This window comes from Rattus norvegicus, chromosome 12, assembly GCF_036323735.1.
Source record: "Rattus norvegicus strain BN/NHsdMcwi chromosome 12, GRCr8, whole genome shotgun sequence".
Taxonomy (NCBI): domain Eukaryota; kingdom Metazoa; phylum Chordata; class Mammalia; order Rodentia; family Muridae; genus Rattus; species Rattus norvegicus.
This window is the reverse complement of record NC_086030.1, coordinates 46,746,513-46,769,288: the sequence shown is the minus strand read 5'-3', so window position 1 is coordinate 46,769,288 and position 22,776 is coordinate 46,746,513. Positions and strand designations below refer to the sequence as shown.

The 22,776-nt window shown below is 52.6% G+C and overlaps 1 protein-coding gene across 6 annotated transcripts in view; it reads left to right on the top strand.

Annotated features, from left to right (window-relative positions):
- The first annotated feature begins 582 nt into the window (after positions 1-582).
- The window catches only part of Pxn (paxillin), a 47,161-nt gene continuing 24,967 nt past the window's right edge, over positions 583-22,776 (top strand). For 2 of the 6 annotated variants that reach the window (NM_001401038.1, NM_001401037.1), the window contains exon 1: positions 610-781. In NM_001401038.1, coding sequence (NP_001387967.1) covers positions 769-781 — 13 coding nt within the window. In that variant the 5' untranslated portion in view covers positions 610-768. Of the gene's footprint in view, positions 782-18,165; positions 22,670-22,776 lie in introns of those variants that run through there. The other 4 variants (XM_063271540.1, XM_063271543.1, NM_001408855.1 and 1 more) reach the window with 4 other exon arrangements.

Below are 22,776 nucleotides of genomic sequence, written 5' to 3'. Positions count from 1 at the left end.
ATGTTATGTGCGTGTCTCTCTGCCCCGTGCAGAATTTTGGCAGTCTCTAGAAAGGGGAAGGGGGAAAAGGGTAAAATTAAAGGTTTCATAATCTCCCAAGTACCGGATCTGGGGCTGGAGCAGACACTGCTGATCTTAGCAGTCAGGAGACCTGAGGCAGAAAGGTCTTAGATTCCAGGCTGGCTGGAGGTCCAAAGAGACCTTACTTATCCTATTTCACAAAAAAGTACACTTCTGGGATACTACTCTGGGGTGACCAGCACTGCCATCAGTACAGAGGGCAACCCAAGGATCGTCCCGAGGCTCCAGGCAAGCCGATTTAAACCTCCTGGGAGGTGTCCCACTGGGACTCAAATAGATGGATAGGTGGATAAATCCGACTCTGTAGCCCAGTGACAAATCGGCCTGAAGGTCGGTCAAGCCGAACTCAGCGGTTCATGGCCCGGAGAAACCTCTAGCACACTCAGCCGCCAGGGGGCGCCACCACCACGCTCAGCGTTCACTATCCCCCCCCTCCACCGCGGGATTGGGCGTGCTCGGGGTCGGCGGCGGGCGTGGCCAGCGTGCGCACGGGGGCGTGGCTAGCCTGCCGCGGGCGCGCGCGGCGGCGGCGGCGGTGGTGGCGGCTGTGGCGGAGGAGGCGGCGCGGCAGCGGGTTCCGTTCCGGGCCGAGGCTGGACGCGGAAAAGTTGCGGGGCGGCGAGGAGCAGCCCGGAGACGGGCAGCGAGGGCGACATCGAGCCGGGGGCCGACGTCTGAGGACCAGCCATGGACGACCTCGGTGAGTGCGGGAGGCGGAGGGCGGAGCGGTCGGGGCCCGGCGGCCGTGGATCCCACCCTGGCGCCCGGCTGGGTTGCGGTGCCTGCGGCCCGGAGCTGTGCGGGCCGCTCGCTCTAAGCTGCGGCGCCTGAGACTCCGATCTCATACTGGGGTTCAGGGACTCACCTCGGGGAAAGGCGCCCCGTTCCCCGGGCAGACCTCTTCAGCTACGGGACCCTCACTTCGCTTCCCCACCCCCACCTCAGAGCGGCTGCCTACCGGACTCGGTCTCAGAGGCTGTCTGTCTCTTCTGTGACTCCCCTCTGTTCGCTCCAGGCCACCTCCCACTTTGCAGACTTCCCCCACACTGGCCCCCGCTTCGGGATTATAGCCGGTTTCGAGAGCCCACCCGTGTCCTATAACCACCTACTGGAGAGCTTGTGAGGACCACACCCCCGTTCTAATGACAAGTGTCCCGGGCTACAGCACAGACATCCCCCTCCCCACACCACACACCGACTCAAGTCTTGTCACCCTGTATTTCAAGATCAAGCCCTTCCCCTTCAAGTCTAAACTTAGAAAGGCAAGTTTGGGGGTGGTGGTGGCTTATGACTCCCACCTCTCACCCACCATTCCCAGACCCTGGTGAAATGCCAGAGGAATGAGGAGGGGAATGGGCCTCAGGCTACAGCCAACGTGTCCTGGCTGGCAAGGTCCTCCACCCCCAGCATCAGGATTGCAGGAAGCCCCACAGGTAAAGAGGACAGAATGCCCAGAACAGAGTTTCACTGTCCTCCTGTTATTGGAGCCCGGAGGCAGTTCTTTTCAGTCCACACTTGGTCCGGTGTTAGGACAGAGAGAAAAAAAGAATGACTCTCCTGAAAGTCGATTTTTAAACCTGAGGGGGTTGATTCAAGGGTTCTAGGTAATGCCCTGTGAACCCTAGAGTGAAGGAGCCCCTGTCTTTCCCTCCCTGTAGGGCCCCTCAGCTGAGGAGGTGTGTGTGGGATAAGTGCCTTCTCTGTAGAAGCCTTGTCTTCACTCTCTGGACTGTGGATGGCTTGTGTGACAGACCACTGGTGTCACCCGTGTCCCTGGCTCTGAGGAGCAGATTCACTAGATAAGACTGAGAATCCCCTCAAGCAGTGAAGGGTACCAAGTTAACTAAGACCGGCCATTTTCAGTCACTGGGTTGCCCGTTTCCTTGTGTGATCAGGGAGCCCCTGAAACATCCCAGAGCTGGGGGATGGTGTTGGGTCCTGCTTGTTTCCCTGGAGTGGGCTCAGGGCTGAACATAGTTATGCCTTTGGGTCAGGCTTGACTTGTATATTCCCAATGCACTCCCTCCAGATTGGCGAAGCTTCCAGGCAGGTATTTTTAATTCTTATTTCTCCACATAAAAATACTTAAGCTAGAGAGAGGCTGGGGCATTGTGCTTTTGAGCAGGCATCCGAAACTGTCAGTGTTTTCCCTCATGGGAACTAGGGAGCTGAAACCCAGTCACAGCACCTCCCGTGCTGGTTGGGGGCCCCTGTTGTTTCTGGACAGCCCTCGGGGCTGTTTGAAGGACTGAGAAAGTCTCTGAGGTGCCTGCAAAGTCCAGAATCCCAGACTTCTGACTGTCTTCTATTTAGGGCCAGCACACTGAGTTGTCTTTGAAAGGAATTGAAGGGATGAAGTGGGCTGTTTATGGAGTGCTTACCCATGCCTGGGTTTGTCCTGTCCTCACAAAGGTCTTTCTGTAACATTGCCCCGAGGCCATTGCTACCACCAGTACCTCTTTTTAACAAACAGAGAAGGAAGAGACCAAGAGAGGCTGATTTTCTCACCCAAGGCTGCACAGCCAAGAACAAATAAGTCTGTGCCTGGAAGCCTGGTCCCTGTACAGCTCCATGTTACATTCCTGAAGGGGGCAAGCAGGCGCTCGCTCGCAGGAGAGGCGGGGGCGGGTGGCTGCCACCTGTGACTTCTGCTGCCTGCTCTAGACCCTCCAGTTGCTTGATCCACACTACTCCACTTCCTCAGTCTGAGTTCTCGGGGGCCGTTATGCCTGGCTGATCAGAGCTCAGGGTTGGGGGGAGTGGATATGCAGGAGGGGAGAGGAATTTGCTTCTCGGCCCGGGCGGGCGGTCAGCTGTCTGGATGGCTGCTCAGCACACTGCCCGTCAGCTGTTTTCCAAAGTTAGGATGGCTACGATGGCCAGCCCTCTTGTTTTTATTTGTGTCCCAAGAGAGATCTCAGCTGTGAACCTCCTGGTCGGTTAACACTGTGTGTGTGTGTGTGTGTGTGTGTGTGTGTGTGTGTGTGTGTGTGTGTGTATTAGTTTAGGTGATCTCCCTGTGGCAAGGCCGTGGGGCACGTACATAGCCTCCACGATAACTGATAACTGTGTTTTTGGCTTGAAAGGAAAAGAAAAAAAAAGATAAATAGCAAGACTCTCCCCCTCCTCATGGTGGTGGGTGAGAGAGTCGCTGTGCGCTGTTTAATAAGTTACAAATTTGTAGCTCATCGGGCAGGAAAAAAAAAAAAAAAGGTAAACACAGCGTGTCCTGCCTCCTCTGCGCCTTCATTCCCTGCGCTTTGTGCTGTGGGGCGGCTGCTTGGTGGCTTTTCTCATTAGAGCTTAGACGCTGGTTTGGCCCAGAGCTCATTCTGTTCGAGTTCTGGCCGGAGTTTCCTGGACAGAGTTCTCACAACACAGATGCACTTCCATTATGCCCCGGCTCTCCCCTTTCTCCATGTTCACGTCGGTAATGCACTGGGGGAGGCCGTGACCACAGTGTGGCCTGACAGGGATCTCTCTCGCTCGGCTGGAGACAGGCCCTGTGCTCAGCACTTCTTCTTCTTCTTCTTCTTTTTTTTTACACTGTTGAGAGGGAGGTGTTCTCTCTCTCTCTCTCTCTCTCTCTCTCTGATGGAGAAACCTGAGCTGGGCCATTCTTTGAGCTGGCTGGGGTTTGAACCTCGACTGATCCAATTCTGGATCTGGTTGTCTCAGTCGTAAAGCAGCAAGAGCTGGTACTGATCGTGGAGGTCCCCAGGAAGTGGCTGTGATAGCATTGCCTTCTCTTCCATAGTGGGGGACACAGCCAACTGTTGGCCGTGTCCAGTCTGCTGGAATCTGGACCTGTCTCCTTCCAGCTTCTCAGCAGTCTTGACCCTTTGGAAAACAGTGCCTCATTGTGTTTGGGGGTGATGCTAGGGGGAGTAAGGGAGTTGCCCCCGGGGCATTCCAGGCTACAGAGCTGCCTAGTCTCCATGGAAAATCTGGCTTTAGGGCTTGCCTGTATGTGGGACCTCTGGGTGTTAGGCCTCGGTCAGGACAGTTGCTGGACCCGTGGCAGAGGCAGCATCTGGTGGTGGGGCAGCAGGGCCCTCCTGAGGGATGTCTTGTGAGGTGCCTGCTGGTAAGGGTGCCTGGCTTAGATTGAAACCCCGTGTTGTGTTCGATTGTTAGGTTGAAAAGGACACCATGGGTGGAAGGGATGGGAAGCTGTGGGCTTTGGGCAGGACACGGCTATCCCACAGAGGGTGACAGCTTTCTGAGGGACTCTGCATGTTCATGTTCCTCCTCTGCTTCTTCAGGGGTGGCCCTGTGTTGCACAGACTGGGCCGGTCATTGACTGGAGGGGTCTGACGGAGGCCAAGAGTCGCTGCTGCGGCCCCTCGTGGCCTCTTCCCTCTGCACCCATGTCTCGTGGAGCTTCTTGTGGTCTTTACCTTGTCTCAAGGCCAGAGACGTTTGTCTCAACCAGTCTTCAACTGGGCTTGTTCCGGACTCAGGGCCTTCATGAATAAAAATAACATTTACAGAGCGCATTTTAAAAAACTGTTTCTTAAAGTCAAGGTCTCTCTATGCAACTGTGGCTGTCCTGGAACTTGCTATGTAGACCAGGCTGTCCTGGAACTTGCTATGTAGACCAGGCTGGCCTCGAACTTGCAGAGGTCCACCTCAGCCTCCCAAGTCCTGGGATTAAAAACGAGCCCCGGGTTGGGGATTTAGCTCAGTGGTAGAGCGCTTGCCTAGCAAGTGCAAGGCCCTGGGTTCGGTCCCCAGCTCCGAAAAAAAGAAAAAGGAAAAAAAAAAAACAAAAAACAACAACAACAACAACAACAACAACAAAAAACGAGCCCCATCTCATGTGCAGAACACTTTAAAACCATGTGCGCAACTCTGTGGCATTTCAGAACATTGTTTTTAAAAACCACACGCACAGAACTCTTTCCCGGGACGTCTCGTTTGCCCTTACTTGCAAGTACTAGACTTGCATCTTTCGCCCATTCTTGTTTTGGCCACAGAGTTGTTTTTTTTTTTTTTTTTTTAAAGATTTATTCATTTATTATATACAAGCATACTGTAGCTGTCCTCAGACACACCAGAAGAGGGCATCGGATCTCTTTACAGATGGTTGTGAGCCACCATGTGGTTGCTGGGAATTGAACTCATGACCTCTGGAAGAGCAGTCAGATGCTCTTAACCGCTGAGCCATCTCTCCAGCCCCAGCCACAGAGTTTATATGAAGTAAACTCTCTTGTCCTGAGTAGTCACCACTCCCCACTTCTGAAAGGACACCAAAGCTTGGGGGGAGCCCACTCGCCTGAGTTCTACAGCTAGTGAGGGGCAGGATCAAGAATCCAATCCAGGGCGACTGACTGTAGAGTAGAAATTGTTGATCTATCTATCTATCTATCTATCTATCTATCTATCTATCTATCTATTATCTATCATCTATCTATCCATCTATGTATGTATGTACGTACGTATATAACTACTTACCCATCTACCTACCTATCATCTATCATCTGTCTGTCTATCTATCTTGAGGTAGGGTCTGTCTACCTAATCCTGGCTGGCCTGGAACTCCCAGAGATCCACCTTTCTCTGACTTACAGTGCTGGGACTAAAGTCCTGTGCCACCATGTCCGGCTTTCTTTTCACTCTGTATTTTAGACAGGCTCTCATCATGTTGTTCAGCTGCCCTTCAACTGATTCTTTCAGCCCAGGCTGGTGTTGAACATGTAAACCTTCTGCCTCAGCTTCTGGATTAGCTGGGATTAGAGGTCTGTATCCCCGGGCCTGGCTCCAGAAATCTTTTCTGTTAGTCTTTGTGTCCTCATCTGTTCAGTCCCCACTTCCCTTCTCTCCGTCCTTTCATGGTCAGGAGGAGCTGAACGGCATGGGTGGCTGTGTCTGTTGATGGACACAGGGTTCCATTCAGCTCTGACCAGCTCAGTCACCTGTACCCTTGACACAGAGCTGTGGGCTTAGAGGCCAGCTGCCAGATGTCAGTGTCCCCAGGGTAGCAGCTTTTCTCTCTGTGCTGTAGGTCCTGCCCTGCCCGCATGGACACATTCCTCATCTTCATTTGGGCATACACACTCTCTGTCACTTGAGACATCCATCTCTAGTGGAGAAGCTGTTAAAAACCACCGTGGTAGGCTTCATGTGGTGGCGTAGGCCTTCAGCCATAGCATTCCGGAGGCAGAGGCAGGCAGATCTCTGTGAGTTCCGGGCCTGCTTGGTTTCCATAGGGAGTTCCAGGCCAGCTGGGGCTCCATAGTGAATGTCAAGCAAAGGAAGAGAAGGGAGGGCGTCTGTAGGGATAGGAGAAGTTGGGGGTTGGGAGGCGGGGAGGAGAATTTCCAAGCTGAGAGATGTTGACTAAACAACTCACTGAAAGGGAAAGTGGAGGTTTGTCTCCTCTCCAAGCAAAAGCCCCTCTCCGCTTGCCTCACCACTGGCCTCAGTATACATCCATCTCCCTATGAGCTTCCAGCTGACTGAGTGCCTGACCAGTGGAGCTTAGCACTGGCCTCCCTAGGGAGGCTTCGGACACTGGGCCAGCAGCAGGCAGATGTGCCACTGGGAAGGCTACCACAGTCCCAGCGGCCGCATAGTCTGGTGAAGATGGGCTTTAAGGCTTGTTTCTGATGTGATTGTGGTTTTATGGTTTACGGGATCGTCTTCCTTAGGGGGAGGGGTAAAGTAGGAGTGTCATGAAGCCTTACTTCTTGTTTGTTTGTTGTTTGTTTGTTTCCTGGAACTTACTATGTAGACCAGGCTGGCCTTGGAACTCAGCAGAGATCTGGCTGCCTCCGAGGGCTGGGAGTAGAAGGGTGTTTTAAACGATACAATAAAGAAAAAGTCCCAATCCACCCCCAAAGTCCTTTGGACTGTGTAGGGGACTGGTTGGCCCAGTGCTTCTCCACCACCCATGCGCAGGTCCCTAAAAACAGACCTTCCCGTGTGCTTTTCCAGAAGCACACTCGTTAGCATCTGCCTACCTTATGTGCACGAGTGTTTTGCTCACACGTATGTCTATGTATCATGGACACCCTAGAGATGAGTTACAGGCTGCTGTGAACTGACATGTGGCTACTGGGAATTGAACCTGGGTCTTCTGTAGGGACTGCCAGTGCTCCTAACCCACGAGCCCCCTCCCCCCATGTTTATTTTTAAAGACAGTTTCTTGTAGTCCAGGTTAACTTCAGACTTACCAAGTAGCAGGTGAGACAATGACCTCGAGCTTCTGATCCTCAAGCCTTCGCTGCCTCCTCTCAGGTCCTGGGATCACGAGAACACCCCACTCAGTTTACGCAGAGGGAGACCAGACCTGGAACCTTGTACAGTGAGGCAAGCATTCTGTCAATGAGCTATGCCCCTGAGCTCCTCCTGTAAACTTTAGAATCAAAACTCTTTCAGGCTGGCGAGATGGCCCAGTGGGTAGAGGTGCTTGCTGCCAAGCCTGACAGGCTGAATTCGATCTCAGGTCCTGCATGGTACAAGGAGGGAACCAGTTCTCACAGATTGTCCCCTGAACTCCACAGATGTGCGGTGGCGTGTGTCTCAGCCCCCCCCCCCAATAAATTAATATTCAGTTTTTTTTTAAAGGGGAGTGACAGAAAACCCCACCTTTCAACCTCTGGTCTCCACATGGACGCAGACCCTCACACATATGAACATTTGCATACATGGAAACACACCCCAGCTTACAGCACTTCCCGATTACCTGGATTACCTGATTGCCGTAAGCGCTTGTGATGATGGCTGTGCTGCGCTGTTCAGGGAGGAAGGACGACAGAGGATTCTGTGCTCAGAATGACTGTGAAGTCAGCTGATGCAGTGCTTTCCGTATTTCCCTGTCCTCTCTCGGTGAATCTGCAGATGTGGCACTGTGGGCGCAGGCGGCCGATTGTGCAGGGATTTATACCTGAATGGATGTGGAGAGGCGTGTGCGTGGAAAGCACGGCCCGTACATTTGCACGGGGTGGCCGAGCGCTAACATCTGCATCTGAGTGGAAGGCAGGCGCGTGCTTCTGTGCTGGGGTTTCCACTCTCCGCATGTTTAGGCACCGATGGCAGGTGCTGAACAAGAGTTCACAGGCGCCCTTCCCTTGGTGGGCTCTGAGTTGTAGTAGAGCCGGGTGCTGACTGGTGTCTGCCGGTGTCGGCCGTATGGCGCTGTAGGTGGTGGGAGGAGAACCAGATAGGAGGTAATGTTGTCACCTGGGAGGTAGGTCACAGCGCTGTGACCTGTACAGAAAACAAAAACAAACAGATAAAGAAAACCAAAGACAAACGGAAACAGAACAGCAAAGGGGACCAGAGGGACAGGCCGTGCTGTAGGGGCAGAGTCGACATTAATCAGATGGAGTCAGGACAAGAGAGATATTGGTCTCTGGCTGGAGGTAAAGGGTTGTATGGGCCAGTGGGTTACAGGCAGTATGAGCCCAGGATGTTGGGGACAGGTATGTGTGTGCGCGTGTGCCTGGCACGGTGACATCTTGTTAGCCTGTGGCTGGCCAGCGTCATTAGCCTGTCGGCCTGGGTCCCCAGCCCTTACTTGCAGCTTAGTGTGGCCCTTCCGGTTTCCCAGTGTTCTCAGCTCTCCGGCATCTCCATTCTTCAGGTCCCACTTGTGTAGTGTGCTGAGTCAAAGTTGACTGGTGACAGTGGTAGCATGGATGACTAGAGTCTAGCAGTAGTGGCCCTTTTGCCTCAGAGGCCCTCGTGTCTCCAAACACGTTGAGCCATCAACAGGCTCTGGAAGTCAGTGCCTCAAGGCAGGAGGTGGGGTAGGACAGGGTCTGTGTCCATCTGCTTGACTGCTGGGAGGGATCATGGAGCCTTCCTAACCAGGTCTGGATGTGGCGTGTCAGGGCCTTACACTGCCGATCTCAGAAGTAGCCTGATGTGTGTGTGCTTTGTGGGGGAGGGGATGGGGCCTGGAGGAAGCTCTGTGTGATCCTTGGCTGGAGCTCAGGTAATTGTTTTAATGAAATGGAATGCAGCTTATTCAGAACTCACTTGGCAGAGACAGCCATGTTCTGGTCTGTTTTCTTGTTGAGGAGCTCGGGGTATATATTTCCAGCTGTTTTGAATCATAGACTCCGGGTGAGCGGAGCAAGGTGGGCGGAAGCCACTGGGGCGCTCCTTCCTCAGCGGGGTCAGGGAGCTTCATTCAGGCCGCCCCAGTCTTTCTTGGACGTCAGTATGTCTCCTGCGTTATGGGGATCCAGCCCGTGGCCTTGCCTTCAAAGAGTGTGCCCTCTGCCACTGAGCTACCCTGCCCCAGTACCAGAGTGTCTTCCTGACGTAGCAACAGAGAAACCCTGCTGGAAGCAGGCTGTGAAGGAGGATGTGCGGGCAGAACACGGGATGGATGCTGAGCACACAGCAGAAGGGCCTCAGGGAAAATCTCTTTGTTTACACAGCGTACTTCATCCTCACAGCCAGCCCCGCAGGCAGGTTGATTATTGTTTTTTATTTACCGTATGTATTTGTGTGCCTACTTGTCCGTATGCACACCAAGTTTATGCAAGCGCCTACACAGAAGAGGCGGTCAGATGATCCACCTGATGTAATTACTGGGAATTGAACTCGTGTCCTTTGGAAGAACAGCTTTTGACTGCCGACCCTCCTACAGGTCCTTCTCAGTGAAGTGCCTTGGATTTTAAAAATTACACTTATTTTTTTACTTTCATTTGTTCATAAATTGCATTTACTTATCATGTGTGTGCACGCCTGTGTGCGTGAGTGTGTGCATGCCTGTGCGACTGTGTGCAGGTCAGAGGATACCTTGCTCGAGTTTTCCCTTCTATCATGTGTGTCCCGGGGATTGAACTTGGGTTGTCCAGCGTGGGTGACCCTGACCCCACCCAGTGGCATCAGTTTGGCCCACTGTCCCCTGTGGCCTTGCGGTCCCAGTCTGTCTTTATTCGTCTTGGCCCCTGATCCAGTTTCCTCTTTTTCAGATTTTGACACAGCCTGGGACCTCCTTGCCCACTTGCTGACACACTTCCTATGCCGATGGGTGTGCTTTCTCTGCCTCCCCTTCAGCTGCACGTGTCTCTCCAGAACCTCCTGTCCTCTCCGCTTCCCTCCTTAGGTGCCCTGAGTGGGAGCGCCTCCCCGTTTTCCCTGAAGATTTTCCTGGGTTTGTTGTTTTCCTCTTGTTTATCTGCTTCCATGACCCCTTTTAGAACTTTTGTGCTGGCGACTCCCAAAGTTCTGTCCCCACCCCTGAGGTGGATTCTATTGTCCTGATTCTTCCGGTTTGCAGGCCAGCAAAGACCCAACTTGTTTCCTTTTCGCTCTCTCTCGGAGGCCTCAGCTGTCGTGGGAGCTGTGTATGGCCCCACTGCTCTCTTCTTGGCCTCTGTTTAGATAAGGACAGGGTTTGAGGTAGGAGGCAGTGATCCCAGCCTGCAAATGAGGAAGCGAAACCAAAGCTCACAGGACTTAGAGTGTGGGGACCACAAGGAAGGAACTTGACCTTCTGGTATTCGGACACCCTCTCCTTTTGAGCTCTCATTCGGGTACTCCCCATGGGGGGTTGGGGTGAGACAGGATTCACCAAGCTCAGGCTGGTTTCAGACTTGCTCTACAGGCAAGGCTGACCTTAACTTTATAATTTCCCTTCCTCTGCCTCCCAAGTGCTGGGATTAACCTTCACCATTATCCACCATCATGGCATAACCCACCCCCTCTCTGTTTTTCAAGATATGGTTTCTTTATGTATCTCTGTAGCAACTCTCACTGTAGATCAGGCTGGCCTTGAACTCAGATCTGCCTGCCTTTCGGCATGTGCCACCATCAGCTGGCATAAACCACGTACCAGCACTCAGGAGGCAAAGGCAAGCAGATCTCTGTGAGTTCAGAGTTCCAGGCTAGCCAAGGCTGTTACTATTACACAGAGAAACCCTGTCTCAAAAACCAAAAACCCAACCCAACCCAAACCAACCAACCAACCAAACAAACAAAAAGAGCAAACCCCCTGGACTTCTTTTTGTCTTCCTACTGTGTGCTTCTCAGGACAGGGTGCCTGTTGCCTGTCAAGTGTGCCAGCCACCATGGCCTGCCCTGTGCTCTCTGCGGTATTCAGTGGATCAGTATTTGACGGTGGTTGATGATTAAATGGGCAAGAACGGCAGGTACCCATTGTGAGTCTACACACCACTTCCTTCTCTGGTGGAATGGAGTGGGCTCCTCTGGGTTTGGGCGGTTCAGGCCCCCAGTCTCTGCGATTTCTGGTGCTGCCGTTGCTGCCGCTTCACCCGAGCCTCTGCCCTCACGCCCAGGAAACAGGAACTTTCCCGGAAACAACACTTTCTTCTTGTTGAGATGTGTGTTTCTAATTTATTTTAGAGTGCTGGGGTTAAAGGTGTGTGCCGCCTATCTTTCCGGCCATTTCTAACTTTTAAAATGTGTGTGAATGTTTCGCCTGTGTGTGTGTGTGTGTGTGTGTGTGTGTGTGGTGTGTGTGTGTGTGTGTGTGTGTGTGTGTGTGTGTGCGCACGCGCGCGCCTGCACAGGCTAGAAGAAGGCATTGGAGTCCCTGGAACTGGAGTTGCAGACGGTAGTGAACCCTCATGTGGACTCTAGGAATGGACATCTGGTCCTCTGGAAGAGCAGCCTGTGTGCTGAACCATGTCTCCAGCCCCCATTTTTTTGTTTCTTGAGACAGGGTCTTGCTTTGTAGCTCTGGATGGCCTCAAGCCCGGAGTAGTCCTCCTGCCTCAGCCTCCTGAGTCCTGGTGCTATAGGGGTAGATAGTCCACAGCACCTGGCTTAGACTCTCTTGAGTGTTGGGTCAGTGGTAATGATTAACGTTGGCTCTTGGAATCCTCTAGACTCCACTCCAGGGTTTGGCCCTTGGTGTCACCCTCCCTGTTTTAAACTTCTACCACACATCTGTGACCTTGGCAATGGCCATCAGTATACCTGTGCCCCCTGGGCTCTTTAGCTGCCTGCAGAATGTGACTTGGTGGCTCCCTAAGAGAACATAACTTGGCCACCTCCTGGCACCATGGGGCTGTGCCCTGGAGGTGTGCTGGTCTCACTTCAGTGCTGGTGGTGTGCGGTTGGTTTCCTTATGTGGTGTTTCAGTTTTCCTGAGCCTCTCTGGTGGCTTAGAGTGGAAAGAAGTAGGGAGGAGGATGTTCCTTAGCTTGGCTAATACTAACCCATCAGCTAACCCTGGTATCTGAGCGCTGCTGTAGCTGGCTGATCTGGGATCCAGGGCAGCCCTGGGCTGGGAAGGATACACTGTGGCACCTACGAGGCCTCCCAGAGTATGCTGCACTGAGGCTCCTTTAGCATAGGGCAAGGGAGACGTAAGCTGGGTGTGAGCGTTCACCCATGATCCTAGTGTTTGGGGAGCGGAGGCAGAAGCACTGTCATGGGTTCCAGGCCAGCCAGGGAAGCAGAAAGAAATCTTGCATTAGAAAGAGCAAAACAACAGGGTCAGAAGAGACAGCTCAGCAGCTGCTCATGCTGGCTGCTCATGCACAGGACTGGGGTTTGGTTCCCAGAACCCACATGGTGGCTCACAGCCATCCACAATTCCAGTTCTAAGACATCTGGTGCCCTTTTCTGGCCTTCATGGGCATCAAGAATGCATGTAGTGCCCATATATACATACGTACATGCATCATACATACATGCATCACACATATATGCATCATACATACACACAACATACATACATTATACATAAATCATACACACATCATATATATACATAAATCATACATACACATACATTAATAGTACATGCATCATACATGTATCATGATACATATATAATCATATATATATACATGCGTCATACATACAGGCAGAATATTCATACAAATAAATAAATTAAAAAAAACTTTTATTTCTTTCTTTCTTTTCTTTTTTTTTGGTTCTTTTTTTTTGGTTCTTTTTTTTTTCGGAGCTGGGGACCGAACCCAGGGCCTTGCGCTTCCTAGGCAAGCGCTCTACCACTGAGCTAAATCCCCAGCCCCTCTTTCTTTTCTTTTCTTTTCTTTTTTTCGGAGTTGGGGACTGAACCCAGGCCCTTGCGCTTGCTAGGGAAGTGCTCTACCACTGAGCTAAATCCCCAACCCCAAAAAAAACTTTTAAAAGGGAAAGGGAGAGTGTTGTTTTTTAGGATGGGCACCTGGAATGGCTCTGGGTGGGTGGACACAGGCCTGACACAGGAGCTGGCCCAGGGGCCATCCCCATCTCTCAGGGCAGCTAATCTTTCGGGGGCTGCCCTGGGCTCTGTTCAGGTTGGGAGTGGCACAGCGTCCTGAGCAAGCTTGCCTGTCCGTTTCTAGGAATGTGCCTCTTCTTCGGGTAGAAGTGGGAGTGTTGGCGGTCCACACTCGGTTCCTGTGGCCTCCTGGCTCGTCGGCTGCTCAGGGCACCTTCTCATCCCAGATGAGCCTCACTCTGGCGGCTCTGGGGCTGCTGTGAAGGAGCTGCTACAGTGCCTGGGCCTCTATGCTCATTCCTTGGCGGCTGGCCTGAGCTCTTTTGGTCATCTGCTGCTTGTCTTGGAAAGTTCTCTGCCGCAGGAGTGACTGTGTGGTCTCTTCGCCCTCCTGAATGTCAGCCTTGCTTCGTGTTTGGGCCGAGGCAGCTGCTAGACAGCCGGTGGCCACTCTCCTGCCTCACTACCTCAGCTGGCCTTTGCTGCCGAGTCCTGAGCTGTTCAGGAACTCCTGCCCCTTCTCTGTCTTTAGAAGTCTGAGTATGAAGTTGGTTTGCTGAAGGGGCCAGGCGGGAACAAGCAAGCGTCACCTGGAGGTAGTTGTCACAGCTTCCTGTGGTCACTTGTAGTCATCTGTTCCCAAACATCCTGTTTGTGCCTGTGGAGTAGAACTTCTGACCGGGAGGCAGGTTATCTGTTCCCTGCCGCACCCAGCCCTCAGGCTGAGTGTGGGGCCAGGGTGTCAGAGATCATCCTCTCTCAGAGGGGCACCGTTTGCTGTGTGGCTGTGACTGTGGCTGTGGTAGACAAAGCTGGTGGCAGATTGTTGGGCATTGTCCCGTCCTGGTTTTGTACACTCTCCTCTCCCTACTCTGTCTGCCTGGGACATTTCCCCTGAGTGTTCTAGTGCTGGATGCTGGCAGCCTTTCTCTGCTCCCAGAACTGTGGTTCCCTAGCCTTCGCCTCCCTCAGTCGAGCGGCTTAACCTCTCCCTGCTTTGACCTCTCCCTGCTTATGTGCTGGGTTTCAGAGAGGGCTTGGTGGGTGGTTCCCTTTGTTTCTATTGAGAGAGGATCCTCAAGAGTCACAGGAGGGCCTCACATCATTTACTATGTAGCCAAGGAGGACCCTGCACTTCTGATCCTCCTGCCTCAGTGCCGGGATTACAGACTTGAGGCACCATAGCTGCCCTATGCTGTGACTGTTCCCACCGTGCCGAGAGTTGAACCCAGGCCTCACAGCACTAAGCTGGTGCTGGGATACACCTTGGTGTCTTTTGTTACTTTTATTCTTTCCTCCCCCTCCTCCTCCTCCTCCTCCTCCTCCTCCTCCTCCTCTTCCTCTTCCTCTTCCTCCTCTTCCTCCTCTTCCTCTTCCTCCTCCTCTTCTTCCTTCTTCCTTTTTCTCCCCCCCTTCCTTCTCCTCCTTTTTTCAGCTACAGGGATTCTCTGTGAAACCCTGGCTGTCTTGAAATTCAATCTGTAGCCCAGACTGCCCTTGAACTCACAGAAATTCTCCTGCTTCTGCCTCCCAAGTGCTGGGCTTAAAGCCGCAGCACCCAGTTTGGGGATTGTGTTTTAACTGCCGGTCCATACAGCCCCTCTCTGCTGTCACAGTGTACCCTCTGGTCACACTGGACTTTGATTCCCACTTGTCATGAGGGGGTGGCTGGCATTGGGGGAGGACATTCTGGGGCGCATGCATCTGTATATTTTGTGTGTGTGAAAGTCATCTGTGGATCGATTGGAGCTTGCCTGGCATGCTGCCACTGAGGCAGGGGCCTGCCGTCATGGGAGGAGAAGGAGTGTGTGTGGGTTGGTGCTTGGGGGAGGAGTTTTTCTGTCACCAGCCCAGTCTTCCTCCCTCCATGCCTCAGTGAAGAAGACACTAACAACAGCCTCTTGGTCCTCTGTCTTCTTGCCTGTTCCTTGTCCCTTACTTTTTCTGACTTTTTTCTTTGTTTTTCCCTTTCAGCCCTGTGACTTCTTGCTTCCTCTGCTTGGAGTCCCGCTGCAGGCCAACACATCTGTAGAATAGTTACTTCTTGTGGTTGATACGCCTTCATAGTTACAATGGAGTCTTACCTTGTGTGTGAATAACAGAAGGTTCTGAAGCTCTCTGTCCTTTCTCTTCCTGGTCCCCCTTCTTCCTCGCTCCTCAGTTTAAGAATTAGTCGTTGGGCGCACCTGCAGTGGTGACCTCAGCCTGGACACTTGGCTCTGCAGAAGGGCATAAAGTGTGGACTGTGTTCCACAGCCCGGTAGGACAGCGGGTCAGGGCTGTGGCTGCAGATCCTCATCTGGAAACAATCCCACTCTTACCGCATTTCTCACAGGAACTTTCCTTGCTTGTGGGAGGCTTCCAAACTGGTCCTTGAACTTGAGAGACTTTCCAGTCCTGAGTAAGTTGGACCATGCCTCCTCCGGTTTTGTTTGTTTGTTTGTTTTTGCATTGTGGCCCATAAAGACACACTCTTTGGGTGAATGGTCACCCCTGTTCAGTGCCGTCTCTCAAAGCCATGGCTGCAGCATGGCTTCCTGAATGACTTGTTCCTGGGCTACAGTGAATGACTGCACGTCAGGAGTAGGCAGGGGCATTCTGGAACTCCCTCCAGCTGCCACTGTGTCCTCCTCAGGGGGCCACTTTTAACTTTTTCTTTTGGAAGACAAAGTCTCCCTACGTTGCTCAGGCTGACCTTACTGTAGTCTTAGGCTTGAGGGAGAGTGCCCCCCTCCATCAGTCTCTCAAGTGCCAAGGGGTGGACACATAGGTCAGTTACACTCTGACAGATTTTAGTGGGGAGGAACAGTGTCCTGTTAAATATTATTAGATAATTTTGTTCCCAAATAAAAGACACAACCCTTTATATGTATGTATAGTAAGTCTTAAGAGCACTAGAGCTGGGTAGATAGCACCCTCTACACTACTTTGTCTACTTTCCTGTCAATAACCCCAAGACATCATTTGCCACGTTCTGACAGGCTGACCCTCATGGCCGTTCTTCCCTTCTTTTCTCCCTGAGACCAGAAGCCTGGGATCCCTCAGCACCGCCTACCTCTCCTCTGCCCCGCTCTGGCGGTAGGCGTTTTTATTCACCAACCCTGGATAACTTGGTAGGCAAGGTCTACACAGTAAAAGCCGGTATCCGTGAGGATCTGTGACGTCCAGAGCATCCAGGCCCTGGGATACAGGATTCAGCACCTGACCAACCTCTGCTGAGCAGAGCCTCCACCACAGACCTGGGCTGGCCTCGGGCTTGTCCAACATGGGAGTTTTGCCCCGTCCACCCATCCATCCACCCATCCATCCACCCATCCATCCATCCATCCATCCATCCATCCACCCGTCCATCCATCCATCCATCTTTCCCTATTGTGTTTGAATCTGTCTTATCCTCAGAGTTTGTTTCTTACAGCCAGCATAATCAAAGTTGTGTTTTAATTGGTCTGAGAACATTTAACTTGACGTTGTGGGCTTTAACATCTAACTGTCCGCCAGGGACTTGAGTCCTCATCTGTCATTTGTCCTCCGTTCATACCTTCTGTCCTTTCTTGTTCTGCCTTCCAGAGTCGTTAGTTTTAGGATTCTGCTTTCTCTTCTCTAGACTTATTTAGCTAGAACTTATAGGTTTATTATTTTAATTATTTGCAGGTTTAACCTATCAGTTGCTTTCAAACCATATTTAACTATTCCTGATTAATATAAAAAGCTCTTATTATAGTGAATTTTTGTTTTCCTCTCTGTGCTTTTTGTGTCATAATTCTCCCCTGCATACATTATAAAACACACACAGTGTGGTCTGTCCTTTGGAATTTGTTCTCAGTTGCCTGGCAATAGTAGTGGTGGTGGTGGTGGTGGTGGTGGTGGTGGTGGTGGTGGTGGCGGCGGCGGCGGCGGCGGCGGCGGCGGCGGCGGCGGCGGCGGCGGCGGCGGCAGCGTACGCCTTAATCCCAGCACTTGGGAGGCAGCAGCAGGTGGATCTCTGAGTTTGAGACCAGTCTGGTCTACAGAGGGAATTCCAGGACAGCTACATAGTGATAGTAAGCCCCCCCACCCACTCTGTCTCATACACAGATGCACACGTACATGCACACACACACATGCACACATGCATGCATGCACACACACGCACACATGCACACACACAAGTGCATACACATACGTGTGTATATGCATGGGGGGGCAGTGTGAGGGTGGCTGGGACTGTACATCACTGTAGTCTGCGTGTTTGGCATCCGTAGGTCTCTGGGTTCAGTCATCAGCACCAAAAACAAAGAACAAAACGTTCTAGAGAATTTAACATTTTTTTCCCCTTACTTTCCTGTTCAGTTTCTCATGTAAAAACAATGTCTTCCTCCCTGGCTGAGTCCTCAGTTCACTCAGACCCACCTCCTGGGGCAGGCTGGGCTGCAGAGCCCACAGGAGCCCACATTCCAGCAGTGTTCCCTAAAACACAGCTCACCGTGTTTGCTTTCTTTTGCTCTACCAGGATAGGGGTGACCATCAGCCCCTCAGGACTCCCTCCCCGCTCAGCGCCAGGCCAAGGTGCTGCCCAGTGGCAGGCCCTGCCCCTGCCTGTGCCCGAATTCCTGAGGAGTGAGCTCCCCTCCCCCACTTTGAAGGAAACCAGGCGGGCCACACAGTGAGCTGAAACCTTAAGTACCCACAAGGGGCTATGCTCCGGCCGCAGAGGCTTGTGAAGTAGTCCTTTGCTTTCTTTTTTCCATTTCCTTCCTCTTTTTTCAGAGTTAGGGGTAATGTGGTTGGAGGGGAGTAGGTAGTAACTTGGTCATAGTAGATGGAGCATTTCCTGACACAGGGCTCTGCTCTGCACTCGCCTTCTCTGTGCTTCATATATACTGAGTGCTCATGGAGGGTCAGGGTGGAGAGGGTCGGGGTGGGGTGCTCACAGAGGGTCGAGGGGTAGCATGAACTGAGGTAGAGAGGCAGATCTCTGCTGCAGCCAGAGGCTTGGCCAGGGTCGTTGGTTCATTTTTTCTGGTGTTCATTGAGTGTCTGACTGTCCTAGGCTGAGGGATAGCATGAGCGTGCTGCTGTCTGTCCCCTGCCCTCTCTGAGCTGCTCAGGGGCTAAAGGAGATTGGCGCACAGTCCCTACTACTTTGACATGTGCTCTCAACCAGAAAGAGCTTTGGGAGCGCAAAGAAGCAAGGCTTTAAACCAAGTACAGAATCAGGCCAGGGAGGAAGTGGTTCTGTATTGCTGTCCAAGCTCACTTTACTTGGAACACGGGTATTTACAGGAGACAGGTTGTCTTGGGTAGCATCGCCGCAGACAAACATGGACATTTCGAAAGGCTTCCATCTTTTTTTTTTTTTTCCTCGGTGCTGGGGACCGAACCCAGGGCCTTGCGCTTGCTAGGCAAGCGCCCTACCACTGAGCTAAATCCCCAACCCCGGCTTTCATCTTTTAAGGAAATGGCCGATCTGAGATAATATTTGAGAGCTTCTAACAAGAGGTCCTTGGCCAACACATTCCTTTTTTGTTAGGTAGACAAATTGAACTCTTTCAGTCCTGTGTTGCCAAAGAGGAAACCAGGGTGTGAGATTCAACAGATAAGGCAAGATTTCACCTGGTAAACAAGATGGGCGGGTGGTCTGAGGAGGGTGGGAGCACAGAGGCCTGGAGGGAGGAGGCTCACGTACTTGTGTGTGCTTGGACTCACCGTGCGATGGGGTCGTTCACTGTGACTTGGTACCTGTGTCCTCCTAGTTGGGCATCTCAAGTAAGTCAACCAGCTTGAATCACAGGGGTGAGGAAGTCACCCGTTTATGCTTCCTCCATAGAGTGGCCTTTTAGGGGTAGCCTTGTTACAGCAGCTGAGCTGAGGCTTAGACATCGGTGTTTGTCAGCCTCCAGTGTGATGCTGCTTCATGTGGGTCAAACCTCCCTAGGCTCAGCTGTACCTGACTCACCAGCCAGTTCTGAGGGGTCTCTACGAGAGCAGGGCACCTGAGATTATATCCTGGAAGGGCCTCTGGGGTCAGCTTGTAGAAGGAAGGACCTGGCTCCCCTGATACTGTGCTGGGCTGAGCCTTCTTCCTGGAAGGGAGCTGTGGAGCTGCCTGTGGACTGCTGAGACTGCCCCCAGCACAGATGGGAGCAGGCAGAGAGGGGGACCCTAGTGTTCCTGTCTGTCCTCCCTACAGGACACATGGGGAAGATCATCCTCCTCCACATCCACCCAATCTCGGTGATTTCTTGTTTCATTTAGAGCCTTGTAACTTTTGTTCTTGTGGTTGTGCCCGGCCTCCCTCCCATCCTGTTTGCATACCCTGACTGAGCAATCGAAAAGGCAGGCCTGGGCCTGCCTTCCCCTGCCATCTACCCTCTGTGGAAGCCCTTGTAAGTCCAGACTCTGCAGGCCCTGGGCCCTCGATTCCCCTCTGCTGCGCTGGGACTTGTACTCTGGGCTTCATTCTCTGTTCTGACACTTTCCCAGGTTATTCCTACCTTTCTAGAAACCCCCACTCCCACCTCGGCTGATCCTATAATAGGCTCCCACTATGTAGTGCTCTCCAGTACAGACTGTGTTTGTCCTTCCTGTGCTCAGTCAGAAGGTATTGGGGCCACCAACTAAGTATTGAGGTGCTGAGGTGCGGAGGCTGCCTCCTAGGAGGGATGGACAGACCTCAAGCAAGACCACTGTTTTCTGGTCTTCCCTTCCAGAGAAAGGATGGAGACCCTCCCCCAGACTCCAGAAAGGAATATGATTTTTACAGTAGCAACCGACACGGTGATGACCTCCAGGAGATCTGTAGACCATTTTGCAGTGGGTCCCCACCACATTTCCCTGGGGAGGGAGCGCCCAATAGTCACAGTGCAAAGGAGATGGGAAAGCACCGGCCTGGTCAGGGCTGACGATAGCATGGCCCTGCGCTCACACCTCACTGCTTCATGTCAGGGCGAGTGCGGTGCTGGGCTAAAGCTCTTTTGGTGTCATGTCAGCCTTAGGTGAAGGATTCCTGGAATGGAACATATCCAGCAGTACACACTCCACAAGCTACCACAGGTCGCTGGGCACAAAATGGGCAGACCCAATCTCATGGGGAGTATTGGAACCTGGTTTACCTGTTTGCTTGAGGTCACAGACCAGGGTGCCAGGGACAGATGCACACTCTATCCTGTGCCCACACCTACCCACCAGCTTTGTGCGGAGCTGTGTAGGCACGTGTGCACCAGGCACACACGTGCACACACACACACACACACACACACACACACACACGAACACTCGCACACACCGGTGCGTACCACACACTGACTCTTAGGATTAGCAGTCACTGGTGTCTTTGTTTTTTATTAGCACATATCAAATATACACAATATGTTTAGCGATGACATTTTTTTTTCTTTTTTTTTTTTGGTTCTTTTTTTTCGGAGCTGGGGACCGAACCCAGGGCCTTGCGCTTCGTAGGTAAGCGCTCTACCACTGAGCTAAATCCCCAGCCCCTAGCGATGACATTTTATCCATGTGTATAACGACTTATGTATTTAGTGATGACATTTTATCCATGTGTATAACGTCTTATGTTTACCCGCACCACTCCCCTTTTGTCGACTCCCACTGGTCACCTGTTCTTTGTTATTTCGGGGAGCTAATGACTTCTGTTAGCCTTACTTATAGGAGCACCAGTAAGGGGTCGTTTACTGGAGCATGGCCACTTCATCAGTGGCTCCACTGTGGAAGTGGAGCCCAAGCATTGAGTGTCTGTAGATCCTCAGGGGAGCGTGGGAGCCTCCTTGCCCCCTTCCCACAGTGCCTTTTGGCAGAGGACTTGGGTACTAGGTCAATGTCACCTTTGTTCTTTTGTCTGGGTTTGAATTTGTTTTCATGAGGAACAGGAGATCTTGTTTACGGTCAGAGAAATTGGACCACTCTTCTCCTGGCTGGGACATCATCTAGGTATATCTCAAAACTTGGAGGGGATAGCATCCATGAAGGCGGGTATCACAGTTTGGGGTACAGCATGAAGGAGACGCGGAAAGAAACTTCCTTGGTTCGTAAAGGAGAAATGGCTGACCTCAGACGACTCCTTAGTGGAGCAGGGGATAGAGATCAGCTCACCGACTTGTGTGGTGACCACTTCCTGTCTGGGCATCGAGACTGGCAGGAGAAGTGGTTGCCCTGGCTCACAGCTTTGTTCTGACAGAGGTCGCCTGCTTAACTGCTGGGCCCCTGTCTCCCAGAGTTGTGAGGGAGTTGTGGGATTTGCAGTTGTCCCATTTGTCGTAGGGGGATTTAGCAGTTTCCTAGACAGCTGTGTCCATACGTGGCCAAGCAGGAAGTTCAGGTGCTCTACGTGAATTCCAGCCAGCCCAGCCCAGGTGAGCTGTGTCTCCCACACCTCATTCTAGACAGCGTGCGTAGGACACACCTGTGGCTCAGGTGAGGCGACAGCCTGCCTGGACGGTTGCCCAGCTTCCCTTCAGAACGCGGCTTCCCTTAGAAGACTGTCTCTACAGTTCAAAATCCAACAGACAAACAAGCGTTTGGAATGTTCCCTGTGTGTACACTGGGGACTTCCTGTGTGATATTTCTGGGCATTTCGGCCAGGCGCTGTTATGACCATCTGTCCTCATTCTGCTGGGTTGGGCTCCCTGAGCCCCAGACCGTCTCCTGCAGGAAAATCCAGATTGGGGATGTGGTAGGACCCACCCTGCTCTGACCCCCACTCCCTGCTCCCCTTGATCTCCTGGGGTAGCCAGCAGGGAGGGTAGGCTGGCTGAGCCAACCCAAGCAGAGGCCTTGGATCCCTCTGCCTCTGAAGCCGGTCACAGACTCCTCCAGCGATGGTATGAGTGAGCGCTGGCTGGTGTGAGTGAGCTTGGGCTGGTGCTTGGCTTGAGGCTGCAGCTCAGGGCTGGTGGGCCTCGGTCAGGCTGGTCACATGACCTTACGCTGCCCCCGCTCTGCTTCATCCTCCCTGCATCTTACTTCACCTGCATGTGAGTCCTGCCAGCCAGGCGGAGCGAGCACAGAGGTCGCAGACGCATTTTGTTTCAGGAAGGCCTGCTTTCCCGTTTCCTCCTGTGTGGTTTCCCCAGTGTGACTGCAGCCCCCACGTGCTTCCTTCCTGTCCAGGAAGAGGCAGATTTCCCACTGTGAGAGTTGGAGACGATCTGCCCTTCTAGTGAGACCTGCCCTACCCTTTCAGGACAGGGACAGGATGGAGCTGTTCTTCCTTTGTGGGAGGCACTGTCACCGCCACCAGGGCCTCCTGCTGAGTTTGCGGGTCACCTGTTAGCAAGTGAGGCTTGTGGGCAGGAGTCTGGGAAGAGTCCGAGAGCCTCTGCGTGGGATGGCTCTTTTTCAGGAGGTGCCAACTGTCTGTGGTGACACCAGCTGTCAAGGGGCCCCGGCATTTCCTGGAGCTCTGAGCTCAGCAGATGGCTTCCTAAAATTGTAAGACTGAGGGGACCCGGGGTTGGATGGTGTCAGTTCCTCTAGGGAAGCAAAGGTGTCATTGAGGGTTGATGAGGGAATTCTTCGGGCAGCCAGTTTGCTGCTTC